Source organism: Neodiprion virginianus, chromosome 1 (assembly GCF_021901495.1).
Source record: "Neodiprion virginianus isolate iyNeoVirg1 chromosome 1, iyNeoVirg1.1, whole genome shotgun sequence".
NCBI classification, from domain to species: Eukaryota; Metazoa; Arthropoda; class Insecta; order Hymenoptera; family Diprionidae; genus Neodiprion; species Neodiprion virginianus.
This window is the reverse complement of record NC_060877.1, coordinates 39,405,804-39,429,067: the sequence shown is the minus strand read 5'-3', so window position 1 is coordinate 39,429,067 and position 23,264 is coordinate 39,405,804. Positions and strand designations below refer to the sequence as shown.

General features: G+C 44.0%; 1 protein-coding gene across 8 annotated transcripts; it reads left to right on the top strand.

Annotated features, from left to right (window-relative positions):
* Positions 1–1,328: 1,328 nt before the first annotated feature.
* Positions 1,329–23,249, top strand: LOC124297482 (myosin-IIIb-like). 8 transcript variants are annotated; one of them, XM_046748625.1, is made up of 17 exons: positions 10,649–10,682; positions 15,398–15,729; positions 15,842–16,123; positions 16,354–16,938; positions 17,039–17,430; positions 17,542–17,870; positions 17,964–18,467; positions 18,558–18,844; positions 19,054–19,367; positions 19,462–19,829; positions 19,921–20,070; positions 20,168–20,430; positions 20,513–20,721; positions 20,843–20,923; positions 21,191–21,349; positions 21,451–21,472; positions 21,655–21,817. In XM_046748625.1, the coding sequence occupies exons 1-17, from the start codon at positions 10,664–10,666 to the stop codon at positions 21,664–21,666; spliced, it is 4,308 nt and encodes a 1,435-aa protein (XP_046604581.1). In that variant the 5' UTR covers positions 10,649–10,663; the 3' UTR covers positions 21,667–21,817. The 8 variants fall into 8 exon arrangements, with proteins under 8 accessions (XP_046604557.1, XP_046604548.1, XP_046604581.1 ...); XM_046748634.1 differs by lacking the exons at positions 21,451–21,472; positions 21,655–21,817 and having other exon boundaries at positions 20,827–20,923; positions 21,191–21,332; XM_046748601.1 differs by lacking the exons at positions 10,649–10,682; positions 20,843–20,923; positions 21,191–21,349; positions 21,451–21,472 and adding an exon at positions 1,329–1,592 and having other exon boundaries at positions 21,655–23,249.
* The last annotated feature ends 15 nt before the right edge of the window (positions 23,250–23,264 follow it).

Below are 23,264 nucleotides of genomic sequence, written 5' to 3'. Positions count from 1 at the left end.
TAATCAAACTTAGGGCATATGAGAGATCGATATTTGAATTATATTTCGTAAAGTTTTTATCCAAAAATGTGGCAAATTTAGTCGGTAGTACTTGGTCTCCGAAAACTAGTTCTAAGCGACTGAATTTTCAACACTTATGGATAAGAATTTTACGAAATATAATTCATATATCTCAAGTTGGATTAAAATAATTTCTTCTATTATGTTTAAAAACAAAAGTCTAGAAAACTTGAGTTTTTTGAAAGACCAATACCCATGCAACCCCCTTAAGAATTGCAAATTGCAAGGATGTTGAAAGTGTTGCGACGAACGAACAATCTCGTCATCCGATCATTCTATATCTTATAATAACTGAGCCACGCAGAAGTAAAGAGTGAATTCTAAAGAAAGTGTTCGACGCTACGTTGAATAACTCATATTCACTTCTCTAGCGTTTCGATCATCATGAAGTATAAAAATAAAAATGATCGAAAATCTATTATTTGCGTATGGATTGCTGTTCGCTTGACATATATAATATACATCCATCCGGAATTTCTTGTCAGCGATTGGTCATAGTGTAGAAGTTTGACAGAAGATTTATCACTTTTTTCGAATGATCGGTGTTTCAGAGACGACAAACTATGACCAGGAAATGAACGACAGAAGCAGAAAAATTAAGTGATTCTACAACTACAACCGTCAACGTGTGGAATCCATCGGCGTGTGGAATAAAAAATCGAAAGTTGTACGATAATTATTCGAGCTATTGAAGTAATTACCGAAATTTCTCTAACTACAAGAGAGGTTCCGCAGCGCGTGATTGGCCTAAAAGTCCGGGGGTCAAACCTTTCGCGAAATGTCACCTTATCTTATACAGTAGAAATGACAAACTTCGCTTAAAAGAGAAAACAACAAAAGATCTCCGACGATTCAAAGTATAAATTACCGTCAATTTCGATTCGAATTTATGCACGAGTGCGATTAATCGTAAGTACCTGCAGACGTTAAACTCCGTTGAGCGAGAAATTAATCCGACAATGACGATATCACTTATTTCAAAAACAAATATTCCCCGCAGACATGATCGAGAAAATGGAATAAGTAAAAAAAAGTTTCACGATCACGGACGGAGTCGAGAGAAAAAGCGCCGCATCTGGTATCGCCGGACCACGTGGTATTCCGTCTTATCAAGAACCAGGCCTGCATCCGCGTTGGTCTCCGTCGTCAACTGCGAAGAAGGGGGGAAAAAATGAGGCGGCGGAGGAGGAGGAGGAGGGAGGCCAGGATTGGAAGGGGACCGGAGTGCCGTCGGCGTTGCGAGGAGGGCACAAGGACGACAATGGTAAAGAGTGCGGTAGTCGAGGAGGCGTTTCAGTATCTTCGCGGTTCGTGATCGGCGAGTTCGGTTCCGGGCCTTCGATTGCCGGTCGTTCGTCACCGAGTCGAAGCGTTAAATCTACGAGGGTGAAGTTCGGGCGCCGATCGAGCGTATAACGCCTCCGAAACATGCGAGAGTTAACCGGAGGCTGAGAACCACTGCAGGCACTGCTAACGGTAGCGCGAGATAATTGGCTGCTACTATACTAGCCGGACAAACGACGCCGAGACACGTGAGTATTTCGCGGTGCGAGACGAAATTTCAAGAATATCGCCTCTCTTTTAAGCCTGAAAAAACTGCCGCCGATCGCGTAAGGTACCGCTAATTCGATGCACGATCTACGAAAATATTTGGGACTTTCGAGGCGTCGTCACCGTTATGCGATAACGACTAATAATATCGCGATTCGGGACAGCGAGGAGGATCGACAAAACGTCGATGATCCGTCGACTTGTACAGGGATTCTTGACATTTTATTTGAAAACTTTTTTTACCGGTCAGATTGTTCGACGCTTCGAGTATGCGAACATCCTCACTGATAATAATTATTTCGATGGTGACGGAAAAATTGCTGCCACTACGATGTTTACGTTGTTTCTTTCTCCGGAGGCGTTACAAGAAATTTCACTGTTTGAATTGAAAATATTTTTTCGTACGGTTAAAATGTTGACGGTAAACAAAATCTCGATTAAATCGTTGCGTACAGGTTGAGAAAAATAGTGTGAAGGAAAATTTACCGTCACCTTAATTGTGACTGTTATTAATTACGTCCCGGGTTCTGAATCGCAGCCTGAATAACGGCGTTGTTTAGGTGCTGCTGCTCCATTAGGTTAGAGGTTTCACAGCAATAATCTATCGTATGTTGACGTTTACAGTAATTTTGTAAATATACCTATAATATGCATACTGCAGGTGGTTATGTTTATTATCCGGCAACTGTGCCGATAACTTATTCATTGACTGGGCCATAGCCGATAATTAATTCAAAACCTGATGTGAATCGGTAATCATCTCTAATGACCGAGCTTAACCTAACCCAACGAGATCGTCTTTGCGCGAGGGATATATCATTATGTACATGCGGAGGATGTATGCGTGCGAATGACCGATCAGCCGAATATAAAACCGGCTCAATTAGGAAGCGGTCAATATAAAACTGAATAAGGAATGCCATTTTGGTCAACTCTCCTGGTTTGTAGTCAGATTAGGAGGGCTGTCTGGCGGAGTGACACATCGTTGTATCCTAAACGCGATTCTGCGTGGCATTCGTAATACGTAATTGATAGACGCGACGTATCTGCATGCCTATCTGCACGCCTGTAATATGTATGTAATATTATACATCCGTAGAGTAAATAGGCGCACCTGTGGCGGTACGATCTTATACGCCGACCGAATGTATTATACGACACGTAAACAGCGCGAAATAATATACCCGAGTGTGTGTACAGGTATTTGTTGTACGCACGTGTGACGTAATACGCAACGCCCGTCAATTGAAAAGTATATCGAGAGTGAGAGAGACGAGAGAGCTTGCGATTTATTAGATAACTGCGGATTCGATTCGGACGCACTCGAATGTGAGAGCAAAAATCGCGTCCGGCTGTACGCCGTAAGTGGATACGTGCATGGGAAGAAAGGTGATTGTTAATGGTATTCGCATACGTATTATATGGGAATATATTCCGTGCTAACTAGACGTGACTTTGTTGCTCAACACCTCGGAAATCGCTACGGTAACTCGGAATCATGAATTTATCTTCCCGATTCAGGATCGGTTTGCAGGGAAATGTGGCCGATCGCTGGGAACAATGTTGGGGATAAAACGATTGCGCGATCGTGGAAAGGAATTGAAAGGGTGAAAGCCGCTTGATCGGAGGTGGAATGTCCGATAGGCGTGTATGTGCTTACTCGAATGTTGACGAAAACGGTGTTCGCAGTCTCTTTCGGAGCAGCTGGAGGTCAACAATTGGCCTCCGAGCAACCTTACTTTTCACTTCAATTATCGCGTGTGCGCGAACGATTCCTGCACAAATCAGCGAGTCGCTTATTCGGCAAGAAAGCTTCCACTTAGATCGATAATCGTTTTTTCTCCGAGGTTCAACTGCCAATAGATATGAGAAAGATTACAATAAAGGTACCCTAATCGCTTTCGGCGACTCGTTAATACGCAATAAAATATCGAAATCATGCAGCCTGACCGTTCTCTGGATCGACATAGTTTTCCTGCAACCTTCGACCGGTCAGCCTTGGAGGTACGTACCCGCTTTGTCAGAACCAGTTACATCACGTTTATCCTCGCGTCGAGATCGAGGAGAGAGTAGAGGAGAAAAAAATGACAACAATGGAGCAAATAATAAAGGGTTTTTATTATCAATGATTAATTGCCAGTTATCTCGTTTATCGATGAGCGATACTCCGAGACAGTTCTTTATTTTTTTTGGGCTCTGATGGCTCCACGCGTTTGACACGTGGGTTGAACACCGGCTCGCTTACCCGGTGAAAATTTTCGCCCGAACGATACAAGTTTCATCAATAACGTGTGCTTGGATTCGTGCTTGTGTAAGGCACTCGATAAGAGTCAACGTATCGACGTTTCGTGACGCGTTTTATTGACTTATCGTCGATTGGATCCGGAAATCGGACGTCAAATTGCCCTTGGTTTATATAGCTACGAAACAATGACCGTTGGAGACTTCAGCCGCAATCAGTTTAATCTTCCCGAAGTTAAATGCGTCGATCACTTTTCGAAAATGACTCGATCGTGTGACAAGGAACGTGTCAACGAATCTCATTGTGAAATGTAACCATGAGATGTCTCGGTCAATTCGACAGTGACCTCCGATCTGTGTGACGAAATGCCAAGCCATACGAGAATAAAAGCGATAGAAATAGAGAGACGAAATGCCGGAATGAAATTTTGAAACCGGCGTGATCGCAACAACGTCCCAGTCCTGCTCCCAAGTCGAGTAATTTCACTCGCTGGGTATACAGCTGCGTTTGAGATTCGTACGAAGAAAGCAAAATGGCACGAATTGTATTCGCGATACGGATCATGAATTTTTCTTAGGACTTTGATGTGCGCCGTGGCACTTTATACGCGGATACTTACACTTATAAGGAGTTTGCTTCTTTTTTCTTCCCACTGCATGTACGCGGGTCCTGAAATTTTTTAATGAAGACGTAGCGAGAATGCGAAACGCCAAGACAAGGAGAATTTTAAAGTCCGGCCAGCTATAGAGCGAGAGGATTTTCCGCTGGCTGTGCAAGTTATACAAGTGAAAAAGTACAATATGAACGAAGCCTATCAAAGCCAATAATCTGTGACGTTCGAGCGTTCGGCTCTGAATACCTTTCGAGATATAGTCGATGTTGACTTTCTTCGCAGCAACGCGGTGTGTAATTGCACCGATCGAATGGGCGTTAATTATACGCGGTTGTACAAATTTAACTCGTTGTTATCCGGTCGGCGATTTGACTCGGTGACCACCGAACCGAAGTGCTCCTCCACTGCAGGCCGAGAATTGCGAAGCGAATCGATTCGACTCTGGCAATCGGTTAACAAATCCCGATTGCAACGGACGGTTTTCACCAATTTCACGAACAAACGATCAGTCACTCCGGCAGCCGGAGAAACGTCGGACGGCGTGGATCCGATCGATGGTTGAATTTGTGAAACGTGAACAAGTTGTTTGTACTAATTGTCGATAATTTTCGGTTATTCGGATAGAACGGGAAGGAAGAAAAATCAATCCGTGCATCCAGAGATGGGGTTTTATGGTGGGTAATTTACAACCGCAGTTAGTTATATGCCGATGTAATTGTTATTTTCGTCCTCTTGCGCGTTCGAAGTCTACCTACTTCGAAAGAAAGTATAACGCGTCTCCAGGGCTGAAGAAGAAATTCACCTTGGTTCGTTCAAGTGAATTTTTCAACCTCTCGATAGAACATCTTTACATAATAAGGCCTCGCCGCTTGCCTTGCAGTGTCTGACAATAAGCAAGTAGCGTAAATATCAGCTGTCTGCCGCATTCCGCTTTTTGTCAATATGGTAAATTGAATAGAAATTGGCTGATTCAATCGCAAGAATATGGCACGACTGAACAATTATTACAGCTCTGGTCCAATTTGGCCGTTTCTCTTTTCGTGCGAAAACGATTCTGCAACTTTGGCACAAGACAAAGACTCCAAGGTTTGCTATTTCCGTAAATAAACTTTCCGATGTAGTCGGAAACTAGTAATTTTCAATGCAGTCCTTTACAACAGTCGTTCCCTAAGTCTTCGTTGGCAAAGTACGTCGAATTACTTCGAAAGGCAGAGCCGGCGTACCTTCGGAATAAGAGAGAATGAATCCCTAATAACCATGCACACCGGTGTACAAAGGAGCCGCAAAGTCGGTAGGCATGAAACAATAACTCAGAAGCGTAAAACCGTCCGTGACAAAATGAGTGCCGCGGCTTGAGCAAGTTCAGCCGTCCTCGTTGTCGCCGTGTTTTGCAGGGAAACTCTCGCTCTACTATCTCGTCCGGCTTTCTTCCTCGGCGCAAGTTTCGCGATGATATTTTTTCCACAGGAAATGGCGAAAACGACTCGTACTATGACTCGTTGATAACGTGACAAGGTGCTGAAAAATTGTAACACGTATAATCGACACTTCTGTTTATACATATAAGGCAGAAATTAGTGGGATCGTTGTTGGCAAGACTAACCTGGAATCGGTTGTTCCTTCCTCGGCGTCTTCTGGTTCCTGAAATTGATTGTGGTAGGCGAATTCAGCGTATCGTATAGAGGCACGATTACAAGGAGAAACTCTTATAATCATCTGTCGCAAAGCGACACTTCCGGTTAGCCGATAACCGCAGCGTAGCCACGCTAGTTTCCTGTGGATAGATAATGTACTTGGTAATCCTGGATCTGGAGCTTCGAGTCAGAGTTTTATCTAGGAAGTAACTCGATCGAGCGAGTCGGAGACGTTTACGAATAGATATTGCGTAATGAGGTTTCTCACGATTAATTACCAGACACCGAGTCCGAGAAGAATCGTTACGACTTTCGTTCTGCGAGAAAAACAACAATGCAACCGCGAAGAATATCCTCAAGGCGATACGGGAAAAATCGTCTATTGACTCGAGTCGGAGCCGTGGGAGGATCAACGACTATGCAAGTATGAACTGCGCAAGGGAAATTAGCATACAATAACCAGGCTCCATCGTGACTTATTAGACTCTCACGAAACCACCTATTAGGCCTTACGTGATGAAAATCCGAAACGGTCTCAGTCGGAAGTGACGTGGCGCGGCGCATAATCGCAACGAAAATATCCGCCTATAACTTTTTTGTTTTTTGTTTCAAGGTGCCGCTCGAAAAATTTGTGACAAATGATAAACAAAAAAACTGTCGTGAAGACTGAAGGAGGTAGGAAAATATTTAGAGATCGCTACCAATTATTGTAATATTGTTTATCTATTTTTGTGCGTACGCCTTACGAACTTATATACATACACATATATATATATATAAGATTATTTTACTGAAAACGAAATAGGGACATCAAGGTTATGCGATACTTTTATTTCGGTATCAAAAACTGTTATCCAAATTTCTACGAGACGATTAATCTTTCGTATAAAAGACGAGAACGGCCAACTGCGGAATTGTTAGGCGCTGTTTGCTGTTGATTGGTGAACGATCAATTGAACCACGATACAAAAAACATAAACTAATATATACGTAAGTCCGTAAGGTGTACGCATAAAAATAAATGTAAAGTATAACAATAATTGGTAGCAATCTCTAAATATTCTCCTACCTCCTCCAGGTTTTAAGACAATTTTTGCTTCAGTATTTATCGCAAACTTTTCTAATTCATCGGCTGGGTGACGACGAAAGCGCGTTATCAGCAGTCGGCTGGAGATGATTATACCGTATCCTCGATCTCGGTTCATATAATAATGGGAAAGATCTTGTCTCGCGATGTGCAAATCCTCGCGAGTGTAATTAAATCGTTACGCCGACGTCTCGTTACGACGTCCTCGGACAAAAACGCAACTTTATCTTCCCCATAATCGTGTTTCCCGCTCTCCTAAACAGCCGCGAGGGAGGAACGGAGAGTCCGTCGACTCCAGCTTTCTCGATTCAACGCCTGACCAGCTCGTAAAGCTTGAATCGGAGCCGGGGAAAAACTATCGCGAACTGATTGACGACGTATTTCGCGATTTATCACGCTCGACGAGGCAACGTAAAACAATCAGGTCCGTTTCGGGACACCGCGATATACATTGTATATTGATTTGTTGCTCGCCTTTGCTTATTGCTGCAACGACGTTACATCCTAGTAGTTGGTTGTTGAATAACTCGTTGGAAATTGAGGAAAAAGTTGAGAAAATCGTGAGACTTTTTATAGACTTGTGAGCTTGTAATGGCAGAAAATGAATACCTATAAACGTTGGTGATGCGATTGAAACGCAGCCTCTTTTTGGATACGACACATATCTAGTGTTCAAGATTGATTTCGCAATACGCACATACAGTGATAATGCTTAGATAATTTCTGCGATCGTAGCGATGTCCACTAACCTAAAGATAATCGATTAATTGAGTCCAAAAAAATTATCGAATACGATTCGATTGAATCTATTAAAAATTAATCGATCAATCGATTATTTCGTAGTCTTGGAAATGGTACGTTTGAAACCAGAATTTCGTAAACTTCAATACATAATCTTAATAGTGGAAAAGTTTTTTTGATAATTTATAGTTTCGTTCAAAATATTTATCCAACTTTAAGTGAAACAATTCATTTATCTTTCTCTTATTATCTCAAATAGGTAGTTAGTAAGCAGGACAGTGATAATAATAATTGATACTCTAATCACATAAATTCATATGTTGTATCGCGTCGTTTATGGGAGTAAAAAACGTAAATACTCGAGTTTGAAAAACAGTCGACTATACTCGATTAACCGGGTAAAAATAATCGACTTAATCGAGAATCGTTTATTCTTTGTCATTCTCACTGCGATGCCAACTACGTGCACGATTTCTGCTCGCAATTACCGTCTAGAAAGCGTTTCATCACAGTGAATGTTGAAGAATTTTCGACTAGCGATAGCACAGCGATTAATCGTAGACAGCTGTGTACGTAATGTAACCGAATCGTCGTAACCGACGTGAAAAATGTCGAAGTGTCTGCCGGTTGGTTCGGCCCGTTCCTTAATATTGATATATCGGAGACTGACCGGGCCCCTCCGTAATAACAGTTATTAAACGCGTAATACGTAATACCAGCAACGCAGCGGCTTCTTTCTTTCCCTAGGTGCGCCGCGGCTCGAGATGCCGGTGACGCAAACTGACCCAACATCGCGAGATACTCGAAGCAGCGGTACCTACCCACCCATCCGAGTGCTAACGACCCAATCAAACGGAAAACCTGCACTCCAGCCCGCTGCAAGTAACCATGTTATACGACGGCTGATAAGGTTGAGCGAATCGATGGATCATCCGCGATTTATTTATCCCCGCACGGCGTTTCCGGATCGGTGAATACCTGATTTATGGGTCTGCGGCGGGGCCTTCCTTCATTTAATCCGCTCCATTTGTTTCTTGGATATGCGCTTTTTCGACCCGATTCCCAATAAACGAGTCCGTGAGCAAGCGGAGCAGTCTTCTGATAACTGTATGGGATTTCTGACGATACGCTGATCGCACCTTCGTCCGCAAGGTGGGACAGAAAGTATGAAAGCAATTCGTCCGGTTATCTCACACCTTTCATCTTTTATATTTCTTTCAGCGCAATCGCGACGGACGCTGAAAGGTCAGGACTAATTAAAACGAGCGAATTCGGTCGTTTTGCGAATTCGACATTCTTAGCCGTTTATTTTCTCGATCGTTTTCGTGCCCAATTAATCTCAATAAGTATCCGATGCAATCTAAGATCGGTGCAAATGTACGGAAACCTTTCGAAATTAAATATCGTGACAGACTGAAATGAGGATATGGAATCTTATCGTATCCATTATTGAAAAAAAATAAAAAAACAAAACGTCGAATCTCAACCAAATCGTTGTGGAAACTGAACTACTTTTAAAAATACTTATTGTATCTTTTTTCCTCCAATCGATGAAACTCGCATTCTCTTAAACGGTCTCTTTCGGCTTTGGGCTTGTATAATGTAGACCGTAGGGCGATGACTCTGCAGGGTATGAGTTCCGGTATATCCGGTTCCCGACTTTCCAAGTGCATAAAGAAGTCGAAACGCGACGGTCGACTCGATTGATGGAAACGAACGAGTGCAAACTGTCCAGAAACACGAGCCTCTCCGAGTCTCCGTAACTCGAGACTCTCGCACCTTTCGCCCTCGATTCGCTTCTCCGTTTTTCTTCCGTACCTTATACGTATCATCGCCGTTGTTTCCGCGAAGTATGGAGAAACGAGAATGCACAACGAGGATCGCAGTGAAAGCCCGGGTGCCGACGCCGCCGCGATGTGTCGCCGATATAAAAGAGAGGAGCTGCAGAATTTTGCACGTCGGTCACGTTTCGATTGACTGTACAACTGCCCGGAACAAAAAAATACGGTGAAAATATTGGCCAGATGCCTCGAAACTCGATCATCGAAAGCTTGAAACCCGCAATTATGTTTTGAACACGTGCATAACGAGCAACGAATCGAAATCACGTTGCGTTTGTCCTCGAGAGATTTATCATTTTCAGAAATTTGTTTCAAGAGCTTTCAGTTTTTGACGCTACGTGAACTGGAATACCAGTTATTCCGTACATCACGGAATCAACGTAGTTTGAATATTGTTCCACGAATTTCAAACTTTCGGACCAATCTCGCCCGTTGGATAACCCTTGACCTTATTCTACCCTGCGTGAAATTAATTTCATAGTTAACGAGCTGCATCTGGATAATTAGGATCCCCAAAGGATCTAGCTATAATTGGAAGCCCTGCGCGATCATCGCCGATACGTGGAGCGACTGATTAAGGAGAATCATGATCGAGTATTTCAGTGGAAAAGAGTCAGACCGTCGTTTCAATTCGCATTCGTCCAAAATAGGCATTGGTATCAGGCTGGAAGGTGAGAGCTGGAGTGCAGGAGGAGAATCCATGGAACCGTGTAACCGAGAACCAGAGAAGAGAAAAACAGTTAAGCGGACAGCTGACCTCTGGCCCAGTTTACAAATCTGAGGTAACGACCGTTGAATAGATCCTAACGTTCGACGGACCGCCGAAATCCCGCATCCCAGTTTCCTTGGCTCTGAGGTCCTGGAGGCGAGACGGAGTCACTCCGGGTGTCCGAGATGCTGCACGATCCAAACGGTAATTTGACGGTAGCCTTTTTCCGTGATTTAAAACGACACGGAGAAAAGAACTAAAATTAATTGCAGTTCCGACCGAAAGTGACGGGTGTTTTCGCTTGACTCCAGGTCACCTTTTAATGTCCTTATTATGCCAGTTTTGACACGAATCGGACGTTCAACCACACGAGCATGTTTAAGCAAACAATTTTCTCCGCTCAAAGTGGACTCACTAATTACCCTGATCGTATCTATATCAACTGCCTTTTGGTCTTAAAAATTTCAGGATCACCGTATGCGATCATTAATTAAACATGTGCAATTTGTCATCAATACCGTTATTCTACTCTGCAGAGGTTTCTCTGCAGACGCGTATGGATGGATAAGAGAAGGTGCGGTGTAGGCCGAATTCGGATAACAAAAAATGCCCCCGATTGGTGCATGAAAAAGTTGCCATATAGAGCAACGATACAAATTAGTTTTACAGGCGCCGTTAAAAACAGCGATTGCCGTAAATAAAAGAACAATCGACCATCAGGTGTGTAACTTTACGATTAACCGGCTATAACCACGTACAACGAATTGGCGAAGCGGCCGATTCGCGGATTTCGCACTCCACACCGAATGAATTGACTAACAATAAGCCCATGACCCCATGCGTAATTAATTTGCCCGTTACGAATAGATCGGCGCGTCAAGAGCCGTGAAGTAAAATTTAAATCGGCCATTTTTCAAGCTCTGAAAAAATCGGCCTCGAGCCCGATTGTCTCTATGTAGATTTTTCCTAAGTCTCGAAGCCTCCGCACACATTATTCGCGCAAAGAAGCTTTGATCTAACTCAAACGCACTTAGCTACGCATCGTACCGTTACGACGTCACGGTGAGAAGATTTAACGCACCGGAACCTCGCGATCGTTTGGTTAATAGTGCCGCTTGTTGTTTTTATTGCGGTGCCGCCAGTTTCGCGATCCACGACAATATGCCTCGCGGAATGATCACAAGTGACGAAAGTAATTTGCGTTCGTTTGGCTTTTTGCTGTTTTTTAATTTCTTTTTTTTTTTTTTTTTTCTTTCATGTAACACAATAATCCAGCCTTTTTTTTCTTGTATCGTTAGTTTCATTTGGCTGCTCTTTCGGCCCACCGATGATGGCAGGAAACTGATTCCGGAAATAGACCGGAAATTCCAAGGTTGGCACTCCCATGAAAACTGTACACAGAAATTGTATCTAGCTAGTAACCTGCACGGAATATTTAATTTTCCATCAGTTCCGCCCCGCACGACGCGCATAGTGAAAGTGACAGACGTACGTAGGTTCGATCGAGAGAGAATACAAATACAACATATTCAGTCCACGGTGTGAACTATGCCGTTATAGCATTCCACTCCCAACAAACCACGGCTGATAATTTTACAACCGAAAAAGTAACGAGTAAGCATTGTGTAACCCACGAGTACTTAAATCATCATCACTCCATCGTTCATGTTCTTTATAGCATGCTGCTATAATAATCAGATTTAATTGCCTGCGTGCCCGATCCAATGCGCTTCGGTTACAAGAGCTTACCTTTTGGTAAACAAAGAGAATAATAATCGAGTACGCGGATGAAAAACCTCTTCCTTTTACATGGGCGTCGGTAATTTTATGGACAAGACTTTTTTGGAGTTAGAATTACAAGGATTGCGGTGAAAATTACTCATTAGCATGTTGAATTTACGTTTGTGAATGTTCCTTGAACTCGAAAAATACCAAAAACGTACCGTACGCATCAATGGTCGAGACAAATTATCTTTTACGCTTAATCTTTTATAAGGATAGTTGAAAATTGGGTTTACAGGTATGGAGCAAATTGTTCGTCAGGGTTCACCTAACAATTATTTCGAGCGTTTCATCCACGGCCAGTGTTTTCGTCGAAACGGCTGATCGTTATATACGAATTGCCCCATTTTTTGTGCCGAGATATTATATTAGGGCTAATCGCAAGCGGCATAAAACGAGAATGACAAACTGTCAGACAGCCACATTCGGCAGGCAACTGGAACAAGTCGGCCAAGGATCGTCCCACCGATGAAAGAATTCATTTTCTTCCTTAACTAGCGCTGACTACTAACGTCTGTATAGTTACACTTATCATCGCAACGACTCGAACTCTGCCTCGACATAAGCCAATTTTCCCAACGGGCTTCGTGCTCTAATACCCGCGGCAACACGTCATCCATCACCGATATTCCACCGCTCGGTCACAGCGTCGGGCTCAATGAGTCGCAGTTTGACGCACCGCATTAAAATTCGTCGAAAGTCAAGTTTTCGAAAACCAAATATTTAATTTTATTGCTGGCCTGAAATTAGCGTTTACCCTATCGCATCAAGGTTTTGTTTGGAAAAACAAAATATTTCTTACTGAACAGTTCGGATGGTCTAAAATCATACCTGGCTTTATTATTTATAGTTTCAAGAACGTTTCAGAACTTTTTTGACAGGACTCTGTTTTCTAGGGACTCTAGGTTGTACGAATAACCAGAGGCTTTTCAAATGAATTTCGAAAGGCGAATATGTACAAGCTCTGTCATTGCGAAATTGCGCTGAAAGCGCTTCGGTAGCGGTGCCAGCTAGACGTTATATTTTCCTAAAGCTTATTTTATACGATCATCACCTCATCGATGAATCAAAGATTTCTCATGAACTAAGCTGCAGGTACATGCATAAAAGAAACGTGAAAGGGGTGCATCCATTCGAAGTTTCAAATCTCTAACGCGATATGGTCGATTAAAATTTACGGCGGTCTTTCTTTTCATCGATTTAGCAAAAGTCATCCAAGCTACGGAATGAGTCTTGACGCAACTTGGAGGGGACTTCGGTCAGCTTAAGAGATTGACTATAAATAGACATAGTTTTCGTCGGAAATCTTTTCCCACAATAATTCCATTGTTATTCTCGGTACGTTACAACGGCATGAATGTATCGTACGCAACAAATTTATCCTCTGTACTCTGGAAATATGTTTTCCCGATTTGTGCAATGATTTCACGGAACGCGTTGTCGAAGGATGTTCTACACCGTGTCTGTTTTATTTCATTGGACCATTCTTGGTTGATTTATGAATTATCGATGAAGTTTATTCTGCCGAATATCCAGTCATTCCGATCCTACGTTCGTACGATATGGTATCAATTCTCCTTTGCCGTGCAACCGGCAAATGCAAGCAATAGTTGAATATAAGTACATAAGACTAACATACTCAGACTTGGTGCAATTAACAGAACAATTGACTAAGCGATATGACTGCAACTGATTGTTAGCATAGAATACTTTTCACCGTATTGCATAATCGTTCCAAGTCCAACTTATTAGGTATAAACTAATTGCGGATATCAACTAGAGTTTTTCGGTCATACATAGCGATATCTGCAGTAAAAAACCGGCATCGCATGCGAAACAAACAAAATTAGAACATTTAGCAAGAAAGTGATCGATAAAACGTCATTTCCAATCTGATATCCCGCTCGTCGTCGGTCGACCTGGTCGCCCCGACCGGCTTCACGATGTCTTGTAGGGTTTCCGGGCTTGGCATGGCCATTGGCGTGTAGAGTGGTGGAATATCGTGCCTGAGAAAGCGTTTTTCGGGGGCACGATATCTCGATACTTTGGGGCGACACCAGTGGCTGCCACCCCTGCCAGCTTCATCCCATTATCACCGGACAGGTATTCGGGTAGCGAGCGCTCGAACGGTATCACTTTACTGTCTGAACGACGTTCCTTGGTGCACGGTGTTCAGGATGAGAGTTTGAACGAAAATTTTCGCCGGAAGACGAGTCCTATAAACCATAACCAGCGGGACTGTTCAAAATGGGAGACGTCATTGGTTAGTAGCACCATCGGCGCAGCGCCCGCAGTTTTCGCGATAATGAGATAAGATATGTCCTAGCTCTTGCTTGCCTCATGATTTATCCTTGATTTATGGTTTTGTTCGACTGCCGTAGCATTGTTTATTCTCTCTCCAAGCATGGACAGTGCTTCTTCGGGTTGGAAATGTAAGACATACGACGGTTTGGCAATATATCGACGATGACGGCATCTGTCGGTGATAAGTGTTCTTCGTCGCGAGTGAGTTTCCCGACTTTACTGCTTTCGCAATCAAGCAATAATTGCCTCAAAAGACTATCTGAGACTGATTAATTGTTATATTACACCTTGTCGAGATAGGCCGAGACCTGACAAATGATTGTCGCCCAAGACCGATCATAGCGCATACTTGACTCATCGCTTCCGTAGCCGATGTTTTCAATTCGGGATTCTTACAGTCTATAATTCCCGTTCAGTTATTAGCGAACACCGTGGATATTCCAGCGGGCAAAACTTTGACGCGCAACAAGTAGTTTTTCCGTCACGGTACGTCGAAGTGGATTAGCAAAAATAAGCAACTTGTAGCTTGACCTGGTGTTGCGGAAACCAAAGAGTATCAAGTTTTCAATGAGTGGTCAACCGACAACGCAAATAATCCACGACTGGCTGTATAGTCACTTCATCGAACGGTCCGGCCGGTTGGACTCACGTGATTTTACGGATGAGGTTGTACCGCGTTTACATGTTTACCGTCTTTAAGAGAACCTGGCCGTCGCGGCGTCGCCGGTTATTACTCATATTTCCTTGCTGTAGGTAAGCTAGAGGTCCCGCTTGAGGGGACGGTCATTCCGTTATAGAAACAGAGCCGTAATGTGACTCGATGATGTTTGCAGAAATGACTGGTGGTGGGACCAACATGGCGTACCACGGTCTGAGTCAACATTTGAATTTTGATTCGCTACCAGACCCCGACGAGCGGTTCTCGCTCCAGGAGTTGATTGGCGAAGGAACTTATGGTGAGGTCTACTCCGCGCGAGACAAGACGACGGACTCCCTTGTCGCGGTGAAGATCTTGGAAAATGTTGCCGACAACATCGAGGAAATCGAGGAGGAATACCTAGTCCTCAGGGACCTGAGCCTCCACCCAAACATACCCCTCTTCCATGGAATATTCCTGAAAAAGGCCCCTGCTCAGGAGGAAGACCAGTTATGGTTCGTCATGGAGGTTCGTATCCATAAGAATCTAACTCAGAAACTTTCATCTTGCATTGGATTTTACGAACCGGACTCTGCCGCTTCGGAATGTAATCCCGATTACTGAACATCCTCTATGTTAGCTATGCACCGGTGGATCAGTCACGGATTTAGTCCAGGGACTGAAGAAGCGCGGTAAGCGTCTCACCGACGACCAGATTGCCTACATCATCAGAGAAACCGTCGAGGCCCTCATCTATCTTCACAGTAACCACTGCATGCACCGTGACGTCAAGGGTCACAACATCCTCCTCACTGAAGAGGCGCGAGTTAAACTCGTTGACTTTGGGGTCTCCTCGCATCTGGCAGCTACTATGGCCAGGCGGAACACTTCCGTTGGAACTCCCTACTGGATGGCTCCTGAGGTGAGAAATATGTAGTGCTCTATATTTTGGCCTGTTCCAGAAATATCAGTTGAACATCGAAGAAGGGAAAGGTAATATGATAAAAATTAATTAGGGTATGTTCCGATATGTTCGTTGATGTCACTGACCGATTGAGTCTGATAGTGGAACAATCTACAGCATCGTCCTGTACTCTGTCTTGATAACCTTCGTAAGGAACATGATGATAATAATCTGTCTCATGGTTGTAGGTGATAGCATGTGAGCAGCAGCTAGATTCCTCATACGATTCGCGCTGTGATATTTGGTCAGTTGGAATAACTGCGATAGAGTTGGCGGACGGTGACCCACCACTGTCAGAACTTCATCCGATGCGGGCTCTCTTTCAAATACCACGAAATCCTCCGCCATCGTTGAAGAATCCAGATCTTTTTTCCCCGGAGTTGACAGATTTCATTTCCGAATGTCTAGTTAAGGATCTGGAACACCGTCCCTTCGCAAGTGAACTTGCTGAACACCCACTCCTGGTGAATGTTGCCGCGGTACTTGACCAAGTTCGCGAAGAGCTCCGTGAGGAAATTTCACGACAACGATCCAACGGCCGCGTTCATAGGCAACCCGAAGTTACGACCAAGCACGGAAAGCTGAAGACTGACCGCAAGACCAAACCGGAAAAAATGTACGTCGATGACCTCGCTGCTCTAGATCTTCTCTCCGAAGATGCCATTGTTGAACAACTCCAAAACCGCTACGAGCACGCCCAGATATACACCTACATCGGCGACATTCTGGTGGCAGTGAACCCCTTCGCCAATCTTGGGCTGTACACAGGAATTGTAAGTATGAGCAACGTAGCATATTAAATTCTATTTCTCAGAACTCAAATGTCGGGAAGTCTTCATAGCCTCACGCTAATCGGGGATCATCTTTTCGAAGGAACAACGCCGGTATAAAGGTCAGGCCAGATCGGATAATCCACCGCATATATTCGCGGTGGCGGATGCTGCCTATCAGGCTTTGTTGCATCAGCGTCGAAATCAGGCAATTGTTATCAGCGGAGAGTCCGGCGCAGGTAAAACTGAAAGTGCCAATCTGCTACTCAAGCAGCTGGTTTACCTGAGCAAAGCACCGAATCGCAACCTGGAGGAGAGAATCCTACAGATCAACCCGATCATGGAAGCCTTCGGTAACGCAACCACGGGAATCAACGCAAACTCCTCAAGGTTCGGCAAGTACCTAGATCTCACGATGACAAAAGGTGGCAAGGTTACTGGTGCCAGGATTGCTGTCTACTTACTGGAGCAATCCAGAGTCGTAGCTCAGGCTGAGTAAGTTTCATTAAGTAATTCGAACTTTATGTCTGTAACAAAGATATCGTCTTTAAAGCGCAACTATAAAATTATCAGACTCGGGGTAGTTGATTCGATAATTTTTTTCAGGGGAGAGCGAAACTTCCATATCTTTTATTACATGTACGATGGCCTTGACGCTGACAATCGTTTGAAGGAATTCCACTTGGACTCAGGCTTGCGACAACGGCACAAATACCTTGCCGACCACAGCCACACCTCGCAGACTCACATAGACAAGTTTCAGCAGTTGAAGGCTGGATTCAAGGTACTCGGTTTTAGGGATGAAGAAGTGGACACTGTCTACGGCGTCTTAGCGGCGATCTTACATCTCGGTGATATCGAATTTGCTGAAGTGGCCAGCGAAGATAACACCGATAATAAAAGCAGAGTTATCGATATGGCTCCGCTTCACAGAGGTAATCTAGCCCTATCTAGACAAACAGAATTCTGAGAAACCTCTGTTAAAGACTAACACTTATGTTCCTTCTAAAACAAAAACATTGCTTTAGTGTCGAGATTGCTGGGTGTAGAAGCAATTGATCTTCTCGAAGCATTGACCTCAAACTCTGTAGTGACTCGAGGTGAGACCATTACGCGAAATAATACCGTGACTGAGGCGAGTGCGGCACGGGATGCAATGGCCAAAGGGCTTTACGGTCGCCTCTTCGACTGGATGGTGAACCAGATCAACTGTCTGTTGAACTTCGACCGTGCTAACTACGAACCTTTGGCAATCGGTCTTCTTGATATTTTTGGTTTCGAAAATTTCCCCAGGAACTCTTTCGAACAACTGTGCATCAACATTGCCAACGAGCAGATCCAGTACTATTTTAACCAGCATATATTCACTTGGGAACAACAAGAATACATGGCTGAGGGCATTCCCGTTGACCTTGTTGAATTCTCAGACAACCGTCCCGTCCTTGACATGCTTCTCAGCCGACCGATTGGCCTGCTCGCTCTTCTCGACGAGGAAAGTAGATTCCCAAGGGCAACTGACAGGTCTCTCGTTGGTGAGTTCTTCACAGAGATCTTATGATTACGGCTATTGAACAAGCCTACTGATAACAAATACTCAACCGTTGTTTTTCATTACCTTTCAGAAAAGTTCCATAACAATGTCAAGTCAAAATTCTACGTGCGACCAAAATCTGACGCAATTTGTTTCGCCATTCACCACTTTGCTGGCCGTGTTGTTTATCAGGCGGACGGATTCTTAGAGAAGAATAGAAACTTTTTGCCACCTGAGGTCATCCAGTTGATACGACAGTCTCAGTTCGATATGGTGCGGTTTCTGTTTCAATGTCCAATCACAAGGACCGGAAACTTGTACTCAGCTCTGTACGACACAGGTTCCCGCAAGATTTCACAGTCTCACCAAAGCACGAAGGTAAAACAACAGTTATGTTCAGCTTACTATGCGTGTGCGTCGCTCAGCAGTGTTTTTCAGCTGGTCATTGAAACAATTGCTTCATCGTAATTCACTGTGGCTACAAGAATGTTCTTTGTCTCGTTCCGGCCTCCGTGTCGCTTCCAAGGCTTTCTCCCGATCGAACCCTTGACCTGAACGATACTAACGAATATTTTTTGTGCCGAAAGGATCTTCCGGCGGTTCCACAACCTTTAAAACTATTTCAGGATCGGTACAGTAGTCGCGGACTTGCCTCGCAATCCAGAGCGCAACAGACGGTTGCGACCTACTTCCGTTTCTCCCTCATGGATCTCCTCCAAAAGATGGTATCCGGGTCGCCGCAATTCGTTCGTTGCATAAAACCAAACGACTCAAAGAGTCCTCGACTTTTTGATAAGGAGAAGGTCATCAAGCAGCTCAGATACACCGGTGTTCTGGAGACCATAAGAATTCGTCAAAATGGTTTCTCCCACAGGATCCCTTTCAACGACTTTCTCAAAAGGTTTGCACGGCCCTTGTTTCACAAAAGGGCTCTATTCCATTTCATCTCTGACAATACTCAGTGCCAAAGTAACAATTTGACATGAACTCATCAGGTATTGCTTCTTGGCATTTGGATACGATGAGAGAGTGGTTGCAAATCGTGACAATTGTCGGCTGCTTTTGGTCCGTTTGAAAATGGACGGCTGGGCTCTGGGTAAGACGAAGGTATTCCTCAAGTACTATCACGTCGAGTTCCTTTCAAAGATGTACGAGGAGCAGCTGAAGAAAATCATCATGGTACAAGCATGCGTACGCCGATGGTTGGCGAAGATTAGATACAGAAAACAAAAGTGGCAGTTCGCTGTCTCCATCGTTACTCTACAGAGGCACATTCGGGGCTGGCTTACCAGGAAGCATTTGGAAGAAGAACTTATCAAACAGAGGGCAGAGGAGGAGGCACTGGCTCTGGAAAAAGCAAGAGGTAAGCTTTTACAGCTCAGTTTTACTCCTACTGGTGAACTATAACATCAAGGTGAATAACTTCATAACGCATATTATACGCATGGTTTCAGAAAATGAACAGAAGACTGGTATGAACTGGTTCAAGGCTAAGCTCCTCCGTGGTTTCACACAGGAGCAAATCGATGTTGCTGCAGTGAACGAGCTCAACAAAGGAAAGGAGAATCTTAACGAGGACACGGCTGCTGTAATTATTCAGAGTCGTGAGTAGTTTATTTATTCCTCGCAAACAATTGCATGTTTCGTTGCAATCCTCTCAGATAAAGGAATGTGTTTAACGTATACGCATCTCCGCAACAGATTTCCGAGGATTTACTATCCGAAGACGGTTCGGTTATGAACTGGAGGAAAGATTCAAGAGAATTTTAAACAACTACGATAACAAACAAGATGGTCTTCAAGCACTTCTTCGCGAGGGTTTGAGAAACGAAGACGCTGCTTTTATCGTTCAACGATGGTTCAGGAAGGAGGAAATTGTTAAGAAGAAGAAATCCGTTCATCCTCCACGGGATCCGGTGCATTCGAAACTAAGACAAACCGATCTCATCGCCTTTTCGCAGAACGTATGTTTTTTTCGTGAAGTCTGACAGCTCATACTGTTCCACAAGTGCATTGTTCCGCTACAATTGAGTCGGTCGATTTTAGGTTCACATGAAAAATCAAGATGTCCATAAGAACCTTCGTCGAAACAAACCAGGCATCCGCCTGAACGATGTTGAGGAACCACCACCTGACTACGTGCGCCCCGAGGGCTTCGACATGGTTCACAAGATGTTGGAATACCGCAACGGAAACCCACCCGATGCTGAAGCTACTGCAAAATACTACAAAGATCTGAAGGAAGAAATGAGCAGGTAAATATTGAGACCACAGTACGGAACGGTGAATTCAAAGTGTCTTCTTCCGATTAGTGAGACGATAAGAAATTCTATTACTGATTTAATTTTGCAATAATTCTGACGCTCGCATCGAAAGTGGTTCGGAATTCGAAGACGACGAAGCTGGTTGGGACTCACCGTTGATACAGCTCGAAAATGACCTTCATCCATCCTCGAGGTAGAGCAATATCAATAGCAATGCTGCTGGCGCTGATGAAAAATACGCGGAGTGACCCAAGGGACACTAGATTTTTATTGCATTTTAAAGACCAGACTCTCGTGCGAATGTCATTCACTTCTCGTCCTTGGGATGCCCCGAGTATCGTAGGTTCGCTAGACTCCCCTATGTAGATGCAGTACCGCCATCTATCAGTTATTTGGTATTCCGCAGAATCGCTTGGCTCCTTGTCGTTTCTTACAACTCGATTGAAATTTAATGCCACAGGACGCGAATCAGTCAGGTTCTCGAGGTCGATGCGGAGCGGAGAGACAGACTAATGGCGCAGGGCGACTACGCTCTCGCCCCCGAACAGCATCTCTCGGACATTTGGCACAAGGCCTTGCGGAATCCAGCGGAGTCTCAAGCAGGAGAAAAACAGATCAGGTCTTTCTTCCAGTAGCATCCCTTCGTTGAACATTTCTCTTTACCTCTATTTATTCGGTGTTAATTGAAACTGTGCTCTTTTCCTTTTTTACCTTACACAGAGGTATCATGGAAAACTTTCAGGTAAACTCGCTCACAGAATAACCCCTAATGGTCCCAGTGTAGTGCGTCGTTAAACTTGAAATTTCTTCTTAGGGTGCGACCCCATCAGCGAAATGCTATGACTTGCTGTGTCCCATCGATGATTAACATGCGACTGAGCCCTGGTTTGGAATTCTGTTAATCAAAACCGTTCTTTCCCACAGTACAAAGACTAACGGCGTATATAACCACAACATGCGCCCCTCTCCGACCAATTGGAACCAGCAGAAGTCTACCCATAATGTGCCAATCATCATTCCGCGTGTCAACGATCCACATGGCCTACGGAACAACGGAGTCCAGAGTAGCACCCAGCTCGCTAACCAGCGTCACCTAGAAGCGATAAACTATGCGGCAAGGTTGAACAACCCTGCCCACATGCCTCAGGCAAATGGAGTGCCGAATGGGCCTCGAAACGGAATGGAAAACGGCCTGAAACACAGGCCAGTCATCGGGCACAACATCATGAACGGAAACAACGCCTACCACAAGGCGGCCATTCCCGCGCCGCGCGAAAAATACCCTTACCAAGCCTCCCCAGAGCTAAGGTACCTCCTCAGACCCACCGTCGAAAGATCACGCAGTCAAGAAGGACCAAGGACGAATGATTACACGAACGAGGACATGAATGGACCTTACAATTTCCGACAGCTGCTGCGTCCTGCCGAGTACCTACCGACGGAATCCCTCAGGAAACGAAAGGGCGGATTTTCGGTGAACGGTATTCCAATACCGAAACAAGCTCCTCCGGAAAAACACGTGAAACGGAGAGCTCCCCTCGCCCCTAATAATCAACGGACTGCGAATGTCAAGTGACGATTCTGGTTCGATTGGGTTTACATTTGTAGCCAATGGCAAAGCTTGCGATACCTGCAGTGCATCATTCGTCTTCGATTTCATGTGACCTCGTTGTCGAAGAACGTGATCCTGCTTATGATTCGCGATTTCCAAGTTTGAGTTTTCGATAACTCGCGCTTTTCTGTATAATTCCCTATATCTGTTCACATCCCTCCCTCTATGTTAGCCATGGTGATAATTGAAGATAGGATGATCATCAGATACGAAGTGGTAAATGTTCACTCTTGTTGCACAGCCTGATCTACCATTACATTGCCCGATTTTTGGGGAAGCAGCGCATTGTAGGACTAGTCATTATTCAGCTTTATTTAAAAATTAAACATATATTTAGCCGCATTAACGATACTGGCTGTAGTCGTGATTGTGTAACCACCTGCACCCACTACTTTCGTATCTACATACGGGATACTCTTAATTACTTTCACGCGATTAACAATAATCACACACGTTTTCAAGTAAAAATATTGATCTGGAATTCTGTTCGCCAGCTCAGCGACGGATAGCCATGAATTTGTCCTTAGTCACAGCCTCGTTTCTCAGAGGTTGTACCAAAGACACGTTATATGTATAGGTACAGGTGAAAATTAACACGATAATTCAAGTAAGTTCAACTTGAGGAATAAAAGTGATGTATTAATAGGCCCCGCCACACATAGGCTCCGAATATTTACAAGATTAAACTGTATTATTATTTTTATCGTTGACTATTCGAAATTCTAACATGCCTATACAGCATATTATAGGGTTACGTTAGAAAAATAAATGAAATAACATACACTCCGAACTGGATAAAAATAACACGATTAGGATTTGTTGAGGTAGTTTGTACATAACTTTTTTTTCCTCTTCTTCTTCCGCAGATTGTACGAAGTGATACCAAATACAAAAATATGTTACAGAATATCATAGAATATAA